Source organism: Pollicipes pollicipes, unplaced genomic scaffold (genome assembly GCF_011947565.3).
Source record: "Pollicipes pollicipes isolate AB1234 unplaced genomic scaffold, Ppol_2.1 Scaffold_5080;HRSCAF=6000_pilon_pilon_pilon, whole genome shotgun sequence".
NCBI lineage: Eukaryota > Metazoa > Arthropoda > Thecostraca > Pollicipedomorpha > Pollicipedidae > Pollicipes > Pollicipes pollicipes.
The window spans coordinates 18099-33374 of record NW_023596613.1 but is presented as its reverse complement, the minus strand read 5'-3'; the positions used below and the strand labels follow the sequence as shown (position 1 = coordinate 33374).

The 15276-nt window shown below is 54.0% G+C and overlaps 1 protein-coding gene across 1 annotated transcript; it reads right to left on the bottom strand.

Annotated features, from left to right (window-relative positions):
* Window positions 1–475: 475 nt before the first annotated feature.
* On the bottom strand, window positions 476–13925 carry LOC119101939 (nucleolar protein dao-5-like). The gene is made up of 6 exons (XM_037225334.1): window positions 13836–13925; window positions 4818–5282; window positions 4110–4682; window positions 3423–3866; window positions 2678–2927; window positions 476–495 (listed from the first exon to the last, which is right to left on the bottom strand). Exons 1-6 carry the CDS (start codon window positions 13923–13925, stop codon window positions 476–478), a joined length of 1842 nt encoding a protein of 613 aa, XP_037081229.1.
* Window positions 13926–15276: the final 1351 nt, after the last annotated feature.

Sequence of the window (15276 nt, the reverse complement as noted above, 5' to 3'; positions counted from 1 at the left end):
CCCCGCCCCTTTCCTGACGGTGAGAGGCAGGCGACGGCACATAGTCTCAGCAGTTGAGTGCGTCGTAAAGCCCCAGTCACACGCAAACACACAGTCACACGCATACACACCTGAGTCACTCGAAGCGAGCAGTAGGCAAGCCATTGGGTTTCCCCATCTATCAACAAAGTGGGCCAGATCTAAAGTCGTCAATCTGGCACCACGGGTGACGTGGATGATCGTTGTATTGTTTGTGATATTGGCGAGGCATCACGCCGGGCGGCGAGTTTCGGTTCCCTTGTAAGTAACTCCGCTCGTCTGATTTTAAGTTTAATCTCGGAACAGCCTAGAACTGGGAAAACTGGTTTCTGGGCTGAATCGGACGCACACGTATGTACGTCGCACAGTCAAGCTTTGTCTCGAGTGTCCCCTCCTTAACACAATGTGTCTCACGCGGGCGAGGCGAACCCGTTCCGATCGTATCGGTGGCCGACGTTTAGCCCGTCAGGTCGATGCCTGGGCGGTATTCGCAGTGCGGGGCAGCTTAGGTCGCGACTCGGTGTGTTGTGACCTGCCGCGTGATAGCTTACAAGGAGCGACGCCAATGCACGGGTCGGCTGTAGTTTCGGACTGTTCATATGTTGTGTGATGTCAGCTGTGGGTGGCGGTGCCGCTCGTCCGCGGGTGTGCGTGGCGGATGCGTGACGTGTTGTGTTCCTGGTGTCGAGGACTGCGATGTCTCAGTGGACCTTAATCAGCTTGCGCGGCACTGCAATAGCATGCTGTTCCCGCCGTGAAACTCACCGGAAACTCACCGGAACCCACCGGAAACTCACCGGAAACCCACCGTCGTGCTGTACCGCTAGGCGCGTGACTCTTAGTTTACTGCTTCACGTGGAGCACTCGGGGCACTATATGCTGCTCCACGACTGCTCCGCTTAGGGCACTATAGACTGCTGCACGTTTATATTTTGCACGTCTCTTGCTCAGTGGGGCTACACGAATTTTGGGTGTTCATCTAAAAGTGTTTTCGTGTCTAGGGGGCTAACAACCAACCTGTTGTAGGCCGTGATGCCACCAGTACTAATAAAGTGCTCCTTAGACGGTACCTTTATAGCCGTGGAAGTATTCCGTGGACCATATCAATGGCAGCTCTGTGTGTTATTCTATAATGCGCTTTGTTTCGACATGTTATGCTGTAATACATGTAAACAGAAGATGACAAAGCTTGGCCTTACATGTGACTACCGGAGAGTCTGTCGCATTCGAATGCCTCATGTCTTCATAATGCGGCAATTGTTAGCAATTACCAGCTGCAGAGGCTACATGGATTGCGGTCGGCTTGCGGAATACATAATGAGGTGCCGCAGAGGCTACGTGGAATGTGGACGGCCTGCAAAATATATAATGGCGCGCTGTATATGAGGTCCCTTACCGATGTTCTGAAATCGCCGGACTTTAAATACTTTACTGTTATATCATCCCCATTTTTTGCGTACGTGGGGTAGAAGTCCATCCTACTGTTGTTTTGAAGATAGCCTGCGACACCAATGCGAATGTGCGGAAGTAAGACATTTCATGGCTGTATGAAGGCGCCAGTGAAGGACATCTTCAAGTTGTGAGGTGCATTTATTGGACGTTTCGTGTTCACCTGGCCTAAGACCCTATATATATATATATATATATATATATATATATATATATATATATATATATATATATATATGTATATGCTGAGTGAGAATTGTTTCTAAAAAAATCACATTTTCGGGGAAATAGTGAAAAGATATCCTCAACACTAGTCAGGCTTTCAAATGAAGAACAAACAGATTCACTCGCAGGTATCGCAGGCTCATTCACAGGTATGCACTCGCATAAAGCACACAGTGCTGGTATATTTACAGCAATGTAAAGTGCCAAGGACCTAGTTTGGTTTGCTTTGCCGTACGGTGATGTCTTTACGTCAATGTGCAGTTACAAGGCTTGACATAAAAAGACCGAAATCGAGACGTGTTCTAGCGGCGGTGCACTTATGGTCTCCCAGCAGCAACCGTCTGGACGGGGTGGCACGCGCGTGATATCGGGCGTCTATGTCTGCGGTCATCTGGCCATTATGCATCGCGATTTACAGCCGCAGAGCTTTGTCCCTTGCGGTAGTCCAATCCATTGTATTTGTCCATCAATCGCTTGAACACCACGCGATTTCAGTCGGTAAGCTCCGTCCTTGTCCCGGTCGAAGATGCCGTAAAAAAACTGAAGAGATTTCATATCACTTGCGCGTGCTTATTCACGACGAGAGTCGTGACCCTCGCAGTGCGGCCGCCTGAAGCCCAGGTCCCAGCTGTCGACCGCGGCTGGTAGACCTGCTGAGCTGAGCGACCATGCGGCCGTGGCATGACCGCGCCACTGCACCATCAGCCAGGCGACTCTCCAACGCCCTGAGATTCACTGCCGTCGGGTGGCGCCGCTGCGTTTCGGGCCGCGGGTCTCCGCTGCGTCGCTGGCGAAGTCGGAGCGTCGGCGGAGCTTCCCGCTCCTCGTGGCGGCGCCACGCGCGGGCCGACGGCCAGCGCGGCGGCCCGCTCGGCCCGCGCGCGCAGCAGCGCTCGCCGCCGCTCGTCGACGGCGTGCTGCTCCCCCTGCAGGCGCAGGCGCAGGGCGGCGGCCGCCGGCCGGTCCAGACGGCGCGCCACGCCACAGGGGCGGCTGCGCGCGAGCAGGCGTGGCGGCAGCGTCACTGGTTGATCGGCGCTGCTGGGCCGCGACGCCGGTCCAGCGGGCTCGGCGGGGGACGTCTGCACCGCCTGGCTGGCCGTGCGGCCGCTGTCGGCATCCGGGGCCGCACCCACCGGCGAGACGGTGCCGGGCGAGGTCTGCACCGCCCGCGAGGTCGTCGACTGACCCGGGCTCGTCTCCTGGTGTGGATTGGTCTCCGGACGCAGAGTGGTCTGTAACAGGCGTGCGGGTGTGATAGGGGGCGGCCGGTAGACAACCACTGCTAGTTGGGAGCTCGGGGCATTGGGCGCCGGTTCGTCATGTTTAGAGGGTCCTGGTGGCGAACTGCTCTGCTGTGTTTGGGCAGGTGGTGTGATTTTAGAATTGGATGATGTAATCGTGGATGAGTGTGCCGCGTTGTACAATGGAGATGGGCAGGATGGCACTGGCTGCTTCGAGAAAACAGCTGGCGATCTGTTGAATTTTGCAGAACCTTCGGATGCTGCTGCAATATTAGCGAGACATGTTGGTGAACGCTGCTGCTTCGGGGAAGGCTTCGCCAATGGCTGACATTTCGAGGAAGCCTCGGAGTCGTATTTGGAAGACGGCACTGAAGCAGTGTCAGGCTCCAGCAAAGGTGCGGAGGCGGCTATGTAATTCGGGGGAGATGTCGAGTCAGTCTTCAAACTCAAAAGTGATGCGAGCACGGTCGCCGGCAAGCCCTGCACCGTTCCGGACAGGGACGAGCCAGACGGAGTCTGCCGGTCGTCGCTCCTTGGCGACCTTTCTGCCGGACTGTCGGCCGAGCCAGACAGCTCCCGCCTCTCCGGCGTGGCCGAACGGGACGACCGGTACGAGGTCGGCGTCGGCGTCGGCGTCTGGTCGTACTCCCGCTGGAGCCGCCACTCGGCATCCGCCAGCATCAGCTTCACGCAGCGCTGTGAGTCCACCATCGGCACCACGTGGTCATCGTCGATCTCCAGCTGGCTGGGCGACAGCACCTGGTACGGGTCGGCGCCGCAGAACTCCTCCTCGCGAAGCTCGCGCGCCCGCTGGTCCACGTCCTCCAAGAAGTGGTTGAGTGACACCTCGGCGACGGTGGCGCGCCGCTGCCGCGCCCGCTCCGGCGTCGGGATCTTCGCGACGTCGACGGGCTCGTCGTCAGCCGCCTGCTGGAACCAGGTGGCGCCTCTCACGTGGACCGCTGACTCGACGGCTGGTGTCTCGGGCACTCGGACAGGCACGGAGGCCCTGCGCCCGCCGCGGCCTTGCGTTGGCAGCAGCCACCCGAGAAGGGAGCGCCGCCTGTCGTGCGGCGCCGCCTCCGCACCGTCTGCCGCGCCTGCCCCTGCCCCGCTCTCCGGCGGTGGGCAGCTGGCTGCACGGCGCTCCTGCTCCGACAGCGTTGGGGTCGCGCTGTCGGCCGCCGACGGCGATCCCTTCTCCGGCGGCAGACTCTTCCGTTCGACGCTGCCGCTCTTGCGGCGGTGAACCGCGTTGGCGAGCGTCTCGAGCGTTGGCGTCTTGTCTGGTCTGATGTCTTTAGACTGGGCCAGCTTGAGCATGAGCCGCGCTTCTTGCGGGTCTGGCACCTCCTCCTCGCTGGAGGAGCTGGTGACGGGCGTCTGCTGGCGCACGTGCTCCTGGTACGACTTCGCGTCCACCGTAGGGAAGCTCTGCCCAACTGACTCGAGGAAGTTCCACTGATGCGACAGCGGCACGTCCATGTCGAAGGTCTCGCGTATGACAGCCCAACGCCGCGCGGCCGGCGCCGGCGCCGGCGGCGCGCTGTCGACGCTGCTGCTACGCTCGTCGTCCGCTGACGAGCCCTTCGAGGCCCGCCTCCGGCCGCCGCGGCCCACTCCAAACCGCGTGCGGTGACGGCGTGCAGTGGGCGTCGAGGCCCTCTCCTCTGCATCGTCGCCCCGCTCCGGCACCAGCGGGTCAGAGAAGTGGTCAGCGGCGGACCGGTGGCGTCCCGTCAGCCGCTGGAACCAGGGACGCTCGGCGGCCGGCTCGTGCGCGAGCGGCGCGCTCCGGTGGTGCGCGTGCGGCCAAAGGCGTAACCTGGACGGCCGGAGACGCTTGTGACCGGTTGGGGAGTGCGGCGACGCCTGCGGAACCTCATCTGGCCGGGCGGCGGCCTCCGGATTGTGAGACCGCTCCGGCGCTGTTTCGGCTCGCTGCTCCAGCTCAGCAGCGTTGTCGGTGTGGTCTCCTCGCCTCACGCGCGTCCTTGACGGCCGCTCGCGCGCGTCAGCCTGGCGCCGCTCCGTGCCGGCATTCTCACGGCTCGCATCGGCATGGTCCTTCTCGTCGGCCATCTCGGGGATGATGTCCAACGGGCTAGCGGACCGAAACAGCTCCGGCGCCAGCAGCTCGTCCGGCAGCGGGTCGTCTCGACCGAGGTGAGCGGACGACAACACCTGACCGGTGGCGTGCTGCCCGTCCGGCGGCGACGCCCCAGCCTTTTCCCGGTCTCGGCTGGACGCCTCGAACGGTTGGAAGCCGCCGTCTTCGTCCCGCCAGGCTGGACATGTCGAGGCTGCCGCTCGTAGATCGCACGGAGTCCGGGACTGCACCTCTCCCTGCAGTCACAACAGGCAGATCACCTTTCCCTGCAGTCAAAACAGATAGATCACCTTTCCCTGCAGTCACAACAGACAGATCACCTTTCCCTGCAGTCACAACAGACAGCTCACTTCTCCCTGCAGTCACAACAGACAGGCCACCCCTTCCTGCAGTCACAACAGACAGATCACCTCTCCCTGCAGTCACAACAGACAGCTCACTTCTCCCTGCAGTCGCAACAGACAGGTCACCTCTCCCTGCAGTCACAACAGACAGATCACCTCTCCCTGCAGTCACAACAGACAGATCACCTCTCTCCAGTCAGAACAGACAGCCAACGATAGCGGCGAGCACGTTTTTTAATACTGATGAAGCGCAGCACAGCGCGCGAAGTTCTTTACACGCATCGCAACAAGTATAAGTATGTGGTGTTGTTCAGGTCTTATCTACGCCGCAACTTGACACTAAACCGGGTGAACTAGTAGTCGTCAGCAGCCGCAGCGTGACAGCACCGGCGCATAGCACACATACAATACCGGACACGGCTCCACGGCTGGAAAGCGGCCGTTGTTTAAGCAACTGATCACGGTTTCCGAAGAATCAGGCGCTTTTTGTGAAAAACTTGCATGCGGATCGAAGGGCGAATGAATGTCACGTATGTTTCCACATATAAACGCGCTTACGGTCGAGCAAGTTTTGCTTTTTAGCCGTTTGTACAACGGCCTGAGGTGTGTTTTCAGCAAGCTGACCGACCAACGGCTGATTTCAGCCGGTTGCCTCAGTCTTCTGAAACAGAAGCTCCGCGTGTCGGTCATTGCTCATCTGCATGTGCCCCGAAGGCGCCCGATTTTGCATTCATTTAACTCGTGCGTTTACCACCGTTGGGGCCTTTCGGCGCCAGAGCCGACTGCGGGCCCTGACGTACCTATAGGCTCCACGATCAGTGATTGGCCTGGTGGGCAGCGGCTGACAGTTTAAATGCATTTGCACTCGCCAAATGATTGCGATCAGAGCGCGTTCGCTAGCAGTTGGCCGGGCGGTCGCCATGTCGCAAACGAATACAAAGGAACAACGGCTCAAGAACTAACAGCGGGCGAGCGCCAACCCTGATTGTAAGTGCTATGTAAACCGGTTAAAAGCTTAAGATGCCGTGTGCCAATGAACAGCATTTACCATGCCCCGCTACACATGTCTGCGAGCTGCTTGGTTTGGTTTTGTTTAGCAGGGACTAGAGCAGAGGAGGCCACGAATCCTCTAAACCGTTAATCAGTGAATTGGATGGTTGATTTTTCGTGACGGATATACACTTTCGTTAACGTCGAAAAGTTATTACGTGCACATACACTTCCGTGTCCACCCGATAGCCTGAAACCGCTGATTTTCTTTGAGAAATCTGCTATGGTCTTTTGAGCGTAACACTCTCTCGGGTGGGAGTTAATTTGATTTCCTCCTTAGGTTTTTCTGGGATGGTTTCCGAACCGCGATGCATAGCTATAAACAACTGAATAGCAGATTGTTAAGCATTACAATTTAGAGATACCTTATCAGGTCGCTGACCTACGGCAGGCCAAAGTCAGACCATGGACCCATTACAGAAAACTTCTAGGAAATCGTTCAATGTGATGCAACAACGGAGTGTTGAACGAAGCCACACATCTCTGAGATAGCTTCTTTTGCCACACAACAATTGCAATAAGAAATTCCATTAAACTAGGATCAGATATGAAATTCAGACCATGGTAGGTAGGAGCTCATAGCGTAACAGGAATGAAGGGGTTTAGCCCCTAGGGATATGAGTTATGAAGAGACGACGGTGAACGTTGGTAGGTTTCATGTTCACTCGTTTGGGTGTGGGGTGGGAGCTGGCTCCTAACACTTCCTGATTGAAATACTGTGTACGCTTTTTGAGCCACGTTCTTCTTCAATACCGGCACCAAGTCATAACTGACACCTAACACCTTGAGACCCTAGAAACTACATTTGACTCTGAGCCAATAATTTGTATTTAATTTCATACATTGTCATGAACTCAAATCATATTATGATTCTGCTTTATTGTATTGCCGAATGAGGGTAGGGTGGGGCTGTTTCCTGGCACCTTTTAATCAAAATCCTGTGCTCGTAACTTGAGCCGCATTCTTTTCAATGACGGTACCTAATCATAAGCCATATAACAAGTCTTGGGACCTCAAAACTACTTGACTCAATTTACTAAAAAAAAAACTACTTGTTACACCCAATTCATCTCGTTGTCAACAACGTTTCGGGCAATTGTCTCTCATTCCGTGTTGTGCTCTACAGAATCAGCCCATTCATACTGCGTGGTGTATTTTCACCATACAGTTACTGTCAAAACAAAAGCCATGAGGGTTTTTACCTAAACAATTAGACGCAAGGTGCCATAACTGGTTCCATTAGCAATCTTCTGTCGATACCTGTATGATAATGAAACGCAGATCATGCGTTTGAAAACAAAAGCTTTTTGCATATCTAACGGCGCCAATGCCCCGAGCAGGACGAGCGCGGTGGCGCTGTAAGCAAGCTGCGCCGATACTTGCCACACGGTGCCCAGGGTGCCACAGCTCATGGCGGCGACATTCGTCTGCTTTGATGCCTATGACCTGTGGCAGGCATGTATCCAAAGTTTGGTAGACGCTTTTGACGATGAGTTCGCTCACAAATGAGCTTTAAATTTCTTACATCACTGACAGTATTGGAAATCCGGATGAAACGTAGGCGTCGTAGGAATAGTTCTGGGCGTTCATCATGGGCCGGAGGGTGATGCAGCCGCTATGGTGGAAAAGCTTCCCGGGAAGTGGTGGAGGAAGTGGGCATAACATTACACTGAGGGCTTAAGTTAGCTGGACTAGAAGACACCTGGACAGCTGTGGATCTTGTGAATCCCGAATCCTGAAAATGGGGATTCGAGCTGCGAAAATTAGGATTCGAGTCCTTAAAGCCACTGCCGAATACTGAACTCCATTATAGGAATGTTCAAATCAATGCATGCAGATATGCTCTAGGTGCAAATTTTTTCAAAACACTGGACGTTGTGCATACACACACACACACACACACACACACACACACGCATATATATATATATATATATATATATATATATATATCCCTGCAGGCTTCGTGGCTCAATTTCAAACCCTGTAAGTTTTGTGTCGCAATGGCACTGACGGTCCTTGAGGCTGCAGACAGGATGGGACGGATCTGACACTCCACCCTTTCTGTAACGCGTATGACGTACAGAAATCCTCGAATGGGAACGTGTTGAAGCCCAGCCCCATCGGGCGTAAGATGGCTAACGAGGCCAGCTTTCGCCGGATGGCACCTGTACCCATGTATCGAAGCTTTCCCCGCAATGGTTGCACGCCCGCACAGTTCTTAGCCCCCTTATAAGTTGTCTTCCTATGTCTCATGCAAACTAGCATTTAGGGGTAAGGATGCGACACCGTGCCCACCTTGTTACACTCCAGAGACCTCTCCACTACGCATGGTATGGATGAGTCTATAACTGGTCCATGCCTCACCAAAAACAAAACTTCTGCACCTGCAAGGCTTGGACCAATGCCTGGCTCAACTCCGACTCAACAACTCAACAACTTCCCTGCTTTTGGCCGAGTTAGAAATGCAGTACGCATCATTGGCAGAAGCGTTGAACACAGTTTGCCAGGAACCGATGCAATTGGTTTAGGAGTGGGAACTAAACGGCATTAAGTCTCGAAGTTTTGATAGGAAAAATCGAACGTATTCTTTTCTATTTCAGTCAAGTTGAGCCTCGCATCTGATTACAAATCCCAATCCACCTACCATGGAATTTGAATTTCAAATTGTAGCGAATGCTGAGATCTAGTCCATGACCTTTCAGAAAAATAGTAAGATTGTGAAGTGCACGCACACCTAGCAAAGGAATTCCAACGCGATGATTGGACGGCAGATGATACAGTTTAGTTATTTCCGCCATTTGAACGGTTTTAAGAAACCTTTAAATCGAATGCTGGAAATCAAGAACAAGTTAATGTACAAACTAAGTTACACTTGCGCAGCTTTAGTTAGTAGTTTAACGGGATAAATTCAATTTGGTAAACTCACTGAGTTGAGGAGAAACTTTAACGGATCTAAATTTCCGGGTTAATTTTGTCCACCTCTGGATTATAACCGATTTGTCCAACCCTGACAAATTCAGCAAATCCAGGGCTGCAGAATGAAGGGACGAGGTCAGTGTTGAGCAAGACAGCGGTCATCTGGGAGTCCCCCACTATCAAGCCTCATTCCGTGCAGGAACCCTTCTTTGGGCTTCGTCGGGCTTCGGGGCCCTTCTCCGGGCGCCCGGACATCAGGGCATTCCGTCAGGGCATCACTTGAATCTGATCGTGACTAACGGCCGCAGGTCGCCGGCTTTGGAGTCAGGGTGTTACCGGGACTCGGGATGAAGAGGTGAGGATCGGTCCTGCGCACCGCTAGCTGGCCGGAGAGCAGCGCGCGACGACAGTGGCAGTGGACTTAGGCGCGCTTCGACTTCAGGGGGGCGTTGTCCCACAGAGGGGAAACGACTGCAGTCCAGATAAGCACGCGTGAGGCGCCTGCGGTCGCTGTAGAGCTCAGACCGCCTGACGCATTACGACTTCCTCCAGCAACTGTAGGACGCCACCGTGCAAACCGTCACATATGACGGTTGCCGCCGTACATATCAGCTTACTGCAGTAAGCAGACGGCGACTGTCACCGAAATATGACGCGGAACGGCCGGCCGTCGGCAAAACTTCCCGACGGCACACACACGCTCCACCAACCTTTCGCCATCAGTTAAGTGGATTAGTTAAGTTGAAAGTTGATAATTTGACATAAGTGAAGTTGAAAGCTGATGATTTGACAAAGGCAGAGTTAGGAGTTGATGAATCGGCTCTAAAATAGAACGGACGCGACGCGGCGTACCGTTGCGATGGGATACCTGCTCCTTTATTTTCCTCTGGAAGTCACTATTTAGGGTCAGTGTCGGAAGCCCTTATATTTGTTATCACCTATGTATCGTAACGCCCAATATATCAAAAACATTAATGCTTCACAACGCCTAACGTATCGTAGCACCTTACGTGCCGTAACCCGTACACTATCGCTACTCCTAACATAGCATAACCCCTAATGTATCCCGACTCGGAATGTATTACAACACCTAATGTATCATGACGCCTAGCGTATCGTAATCCCTAATACTACGTTTTCAAGCAAAAGGTTTGATACATTACATTAGTGTGATACGCCACATTGCATTGTGATGTGTGTGATACATTGCGTAAGTGGGAACATTTCATGTAATGCAATAGGTGGTTCGAACATAAAGTGTAACTTATGAGGCATTAGTGGTCACGAACATAACGTGTCAAGATAATCCTCTGCCTTTTCTTGTACTGTTTTCTGAAACCCGTTTTAAGAGACCCTCCTACAAAGCCTCCACGTTTCAGTTTCTATTTAGAACGGCTCGGGAACTAGAAGTCGAACACCATGGGGATTTTTTTTCTAGCGTATCAAACCCCGTACGGGGGCGCCCCCGGGTGGCCGCTAGCGGTCTGGTGACACGGTCGTGCCTAACTTCGTGTCGCCGTATACAGCTTCTTGCCACTCTAACGTCCTCACAGACCTCCCGCGCTTGACTCGTGTGCTGTCTTTAGATAACAACTAACGGGTAGGCCAGCTCACCGCTAGCGGGCGCCTAACCATCCGTCCTCCGATACGAACTACGCAGTACTCACACCCCCTCTGAATCACGCAGCCCCGCGCGGCCCGCCGGCCACCTTCACCTGTCTCGAACGCTCACGGGGCGGAAGAGGGGCGTCCGAAGCCCAGCGCAATGGGTTGGTTAAACCTACCACAAGGCTGCACTACCCGGGGCGAGTTTCAGCTTTATCACACCTTTCGGTGCAGATATATCGCGAGTCAGGCAGTGCACACATATTTCAATAAAACGGATTATGATATGCGTCTGCAGGTTGACCAGGGGAAAACGAAAATGAAAAAGCGGCCATTTCCTCATTGTTATTCAAGTAAATGTAGGCCGAAAACATTGTTTTGTCCGCAATTTCGTCACCTGGTGTAAATCCGTCGGGGTCATTGACTTCTGTTGACCTCTGTTGACCTTGCCTGAATCTGTAGCGTTATACTGTATATGTGGCAATGATACTGAACTTACGCGCGTTTGAAGTTTTCTATGTTCCATCAAAGTTAGCCAACAATGGTATGACAAGAGCAATTTACAAGAGCAATTTACTGCCACCGATTGGATTATTACCACCAATATGGATGATTTCACCACCAATTTAACGAGGCCGTTGAACGTAGTGCCTACTTAAGTCGCCAAATACATGAAGGAATGCCTAGAAACAACAATTTTATTTACCAGATTGACTGAGGATCCGTCAAATGGATGAAGGAAATCAACAAGATATAGTAGGAAATCAAGAATTGGTACCAGAATCTAGTATATTCAGCTCACCAGCAAAAGCGACCATCTCTTAAACCAAACTGGCAGCAATTCACGAATGTTTTTGGGACGAAGAAGCCATTATCTACTTTGGAGTTGCTTTCTGAGAACGAATCGCTGACTATCACCGCGTTGCGTGCATACCTACACGTCCAGGGCGCAGGCAGCTGGTGATAGGGGGGGGGGGGGGAGGGGGAGGCACAGGACATATCTCACGCTAGACCCTGCGCGGCCTGCTGGATCGTCGGCACAGACTATCGAGGACCCGATTGAAGGGCCGAAGAGCTGGCCGGAGGACGACCCCGGGGCGAAGGTCCGCTCTCAGAGGTCAGTCAAAAAGACTCGTTGCGCCTGTCGGGGGTCCCCGGGACGACGGAAACGCCTATGTAGGTCCGAGACCGCCAACGCTGAGCAGCTGGCTCTGAGTCAGCGTAGACCCAAGGGCCCATTAACGAAGCAAGTACAGGCGCCTATGTAGGTCCGAGACCGCCAACGCTGAGCGGCTGGCTCTGCGTCAGCGTGGACCCAAGGGCCCATTAATGAAGCAGGGACAAGAACGGTGTCCGCGATTGTTACTGAAGGCCTCCTGCATTGGCGGGGCCCTTGAAATAGGCTCCCCTGTCAGGCACTCTGTGCCCTGTATCGAGGCATAGAGTGCCTGATAGTGGAGCCTGTGTCGGCAAGGGGCCCCTGGTCGAGCAGAGACACGTTTTGCTGAAGAGAAACATGACGGGACCCTGAATGTCAGAGAGCCACTGGCGTTGGTCGAGGTCCTCCTGCCTGACAAGCAATGGAAACAAAACAAATGACACTGAAATTATCACAGTGAGACAACAAGAGGCCTTCAGGGTCCCTGGGCCCATACTCTAAAACGGACCCGGGCCCCGTTTGAGCCGGAGGCCGAGAACTCTAGCTACGGTCCATAATCCGGTCCGTTTTATTGTTGTCATAATTGTCTTTAAAACCCTTTTGATTTGATGATTTTGAGATCAGAGCTCACGCAAAACATGATTGTTGTGTGCGCTCTAGGACCCCACCTTCCTATTGTGAAATTTCAATTCTACAGCAGATCTTCATGAAAAAGTTGATGGTCCTGTAATCCTCGGCACGGTCCCCCTGCCCTTTGACCTTCCTGACATTGAACAGCCGCTGCCACCGGCCGCAGACGATTCAAGCCAGAAGTCAAATGGCGAGCGCCCACAAACGCAGCCAAGATCGAGAATGCAGAGGCCCACCCCCACCACACCTACGCGGTGAGTTTTCACTGGTATGCTCCCCATCCCCCTCCCTTTCCGTGTTTTATTAGCCCGGATGGACCCCTGCGAGCACGTGCAAAGCGACTTGAGCCCACATACTATCACGGGTGGGGTGGGATGGCCGGGAGCTAATACCAATGAAGCTACGGAGGGCGACAAGCCGTGGCTGTTCGGGGGAAAACAGGCCCCTTACATTTCGTTCATTTGACAGGTCGGGGGAAAGACACGTTGGCAAAAAAGCGGTCCATTGAATACAACCGTCAAAAGACTTTCGGCTGTGCGCATTTCGGTTGTTTATCCGAATACCGCTTGTGGGACCCCAACAGCCACAGGAACATCCAAACGGCCAGAGGACTCTTCTATAGTCAGAGTGGTCCCTCATTACACAGAAATGCCCCTGATCAGCTGAAAAGACCACTGAGAGACCAGACGGGCACAGGACGGAGATCCCTGAGGGCTGAGCCGTCGGCGTCCGCAAGACCCTCAGCCATCCTGCTCCGCTGACAAGACCTGGAGTTTCTCGAGGATAGTGAAGATACAGCTACAGGACTGGCGATAAAACGTGGCTGGCCGGCCAGCGAAGCCCCCGGGCAGTCAGAGGGAAGCGGCATGGGTTCACACGACTAACGGCCTCTGGTCAACGCCATCGGACAGACGGACAGACATCGGACAGACATCTGCTGGTCCACATCAGCTGCCAGATTCCTGAGAGCCCGGCTACTGATTCACGCCGTCTAGGAGCCCAGACTCTCGCCCGGTCTCCTTCCGTGAGCCCCACCGCACGTCCGTACCGACGGCGGCGAGCCGGACCTGGCGTCCACTCACCGTTGACGAGCGGCTGGCCGACGACTCGTCGTGCTGGAAGGCCGGGTTGTGGAGGCCGTGCCGCGCAGGCCTGCTGCGGCCGGGCGCCATGGCGCGCGCGTGGCGCAGTGTCCGCGCTGGCGGGCACAGGCAGTCGCAGCAGCCGAGCCAGCCGCTCATGACGTGGCAGGCCCTGCCGAGACGCGCCCGCCCGATATACCGTATCGCACGGCTCGGCCGCCTATCGCGCGCCTACCGCTAACCCCGCCACAACTGGGAGCTGGGAGCGTCGCCGGCCAGTGCTTTGGGCCACGGGTGCGAGGCTGGCGGAAATAAGACTGTGTGTGTCATGCCCCAGTATGGCTGACGTTCCGCTGGGTGGGCGTCTTAACAAAAGTCCTGGGAGATGTCCTGAGCAAGAACAGTTGCTCCGTTTTAAAGAGGTGGGAGCAGTTTCAAAACAGAGCTTCAAAAGTTTTTTGCTAAAACGGTCAGTTGCGCTTCTCCATACGCAACTGCACACATGAATGCAGTGTCTGGTATGGCAAATATGGCAGCGCCCGCAACGGCTTTCACTGAAATTAGCCAATTCTGACATCTGGCCCTTGAAAGACCTTCATTGCGGCATCTCTGCCAGAATAATTTTTCTCTGCATTTTCCAACGTTGGTTGTTCATGTGTGCAGGCCTGAGACAACACACCGCATTCTAAACAACGCTGTCTCAATCACTTCAAACGCATGACGCTCAGTCTAGCTCGGTAATTCTAGTCTTAAAAGATGCAACATGTTTTAACTTGAAGGGACGCCAGCATGCCCAAAAGACAAAATTTAACGTAAACAACAGACCGTACACGTGCACTCTGTTCCACATTCAAATGATCAGATTACGATCACATCACGTAATGACCGGAACGCATCATGTTCGCTCATACAACTAATGGGGCTTCAAGTCCCAACCAGCCTGAGATTGAAAAGAGAAGACTCACCGACCGGTGGCACCTCGGCGTATGTCACATTGTTCCCGTTGTGTTGATGCGCCAGCACCACTAGCTTGCTGACCACCACCCTTTGAACCGATGTAAGGACTAACATGTTCTCTGTCGAACAGTGTGTCGGAAAAGCCCGCCATTCTCGTGCCTCTGTCGGACGAACTCCCTCCGCTGCCGCCAACGGCGCTGGTTGTACCTTGCCGAATGGACCGTGCCACTTGTGGCTGCATTGCTAGGCGGAAAATCGATATCGAAGCTGAGGGTGTCGCGGATTGTATTTGACATCTGGATTGATTTATACGTTCGCTCGAGGTAAGCTGCAAAGGGAGCATTATTTTCACCGGCAAGGCCAACGAAGTCTGGCTCTTTTAACTCCTTTCACCTGGTCTCCGAACACTTCGTAAAACCTGGGTCGCTTTACGGACGTCTTCCTCGATGTACTCGCGATGGCCTGTTTACCAACCACACAAACT

What these genes read in the sequence shown, in the direction of transcription:
- LOC119101939 (XM_037225334.1), bottom strand. Translation starts at nt 13,925, where the DNA reads ATGGCGCCCGGCCGCAGCAGGCCTGCGCGGCACGGCCTCCACAACCCG. An exon ending in CCGCCGCCCGGCCAGATGAG is followed by an intron (nt 4,683 to 4,817) that starts GTTCCGCAGGCG and finishes CCCTGGTTCCAG; the next exon opens with CGGCTGACGGGACGCCACCG. An exon ending in GCTCGCGCGCAGCCGCCCCT is followed by an intron (nt 496 to 2,677) that starts GTGGCGTGGCGC and finishes AATACCGCCCAG; the next exon opens with GCATCGACCTGACGGGCTAA.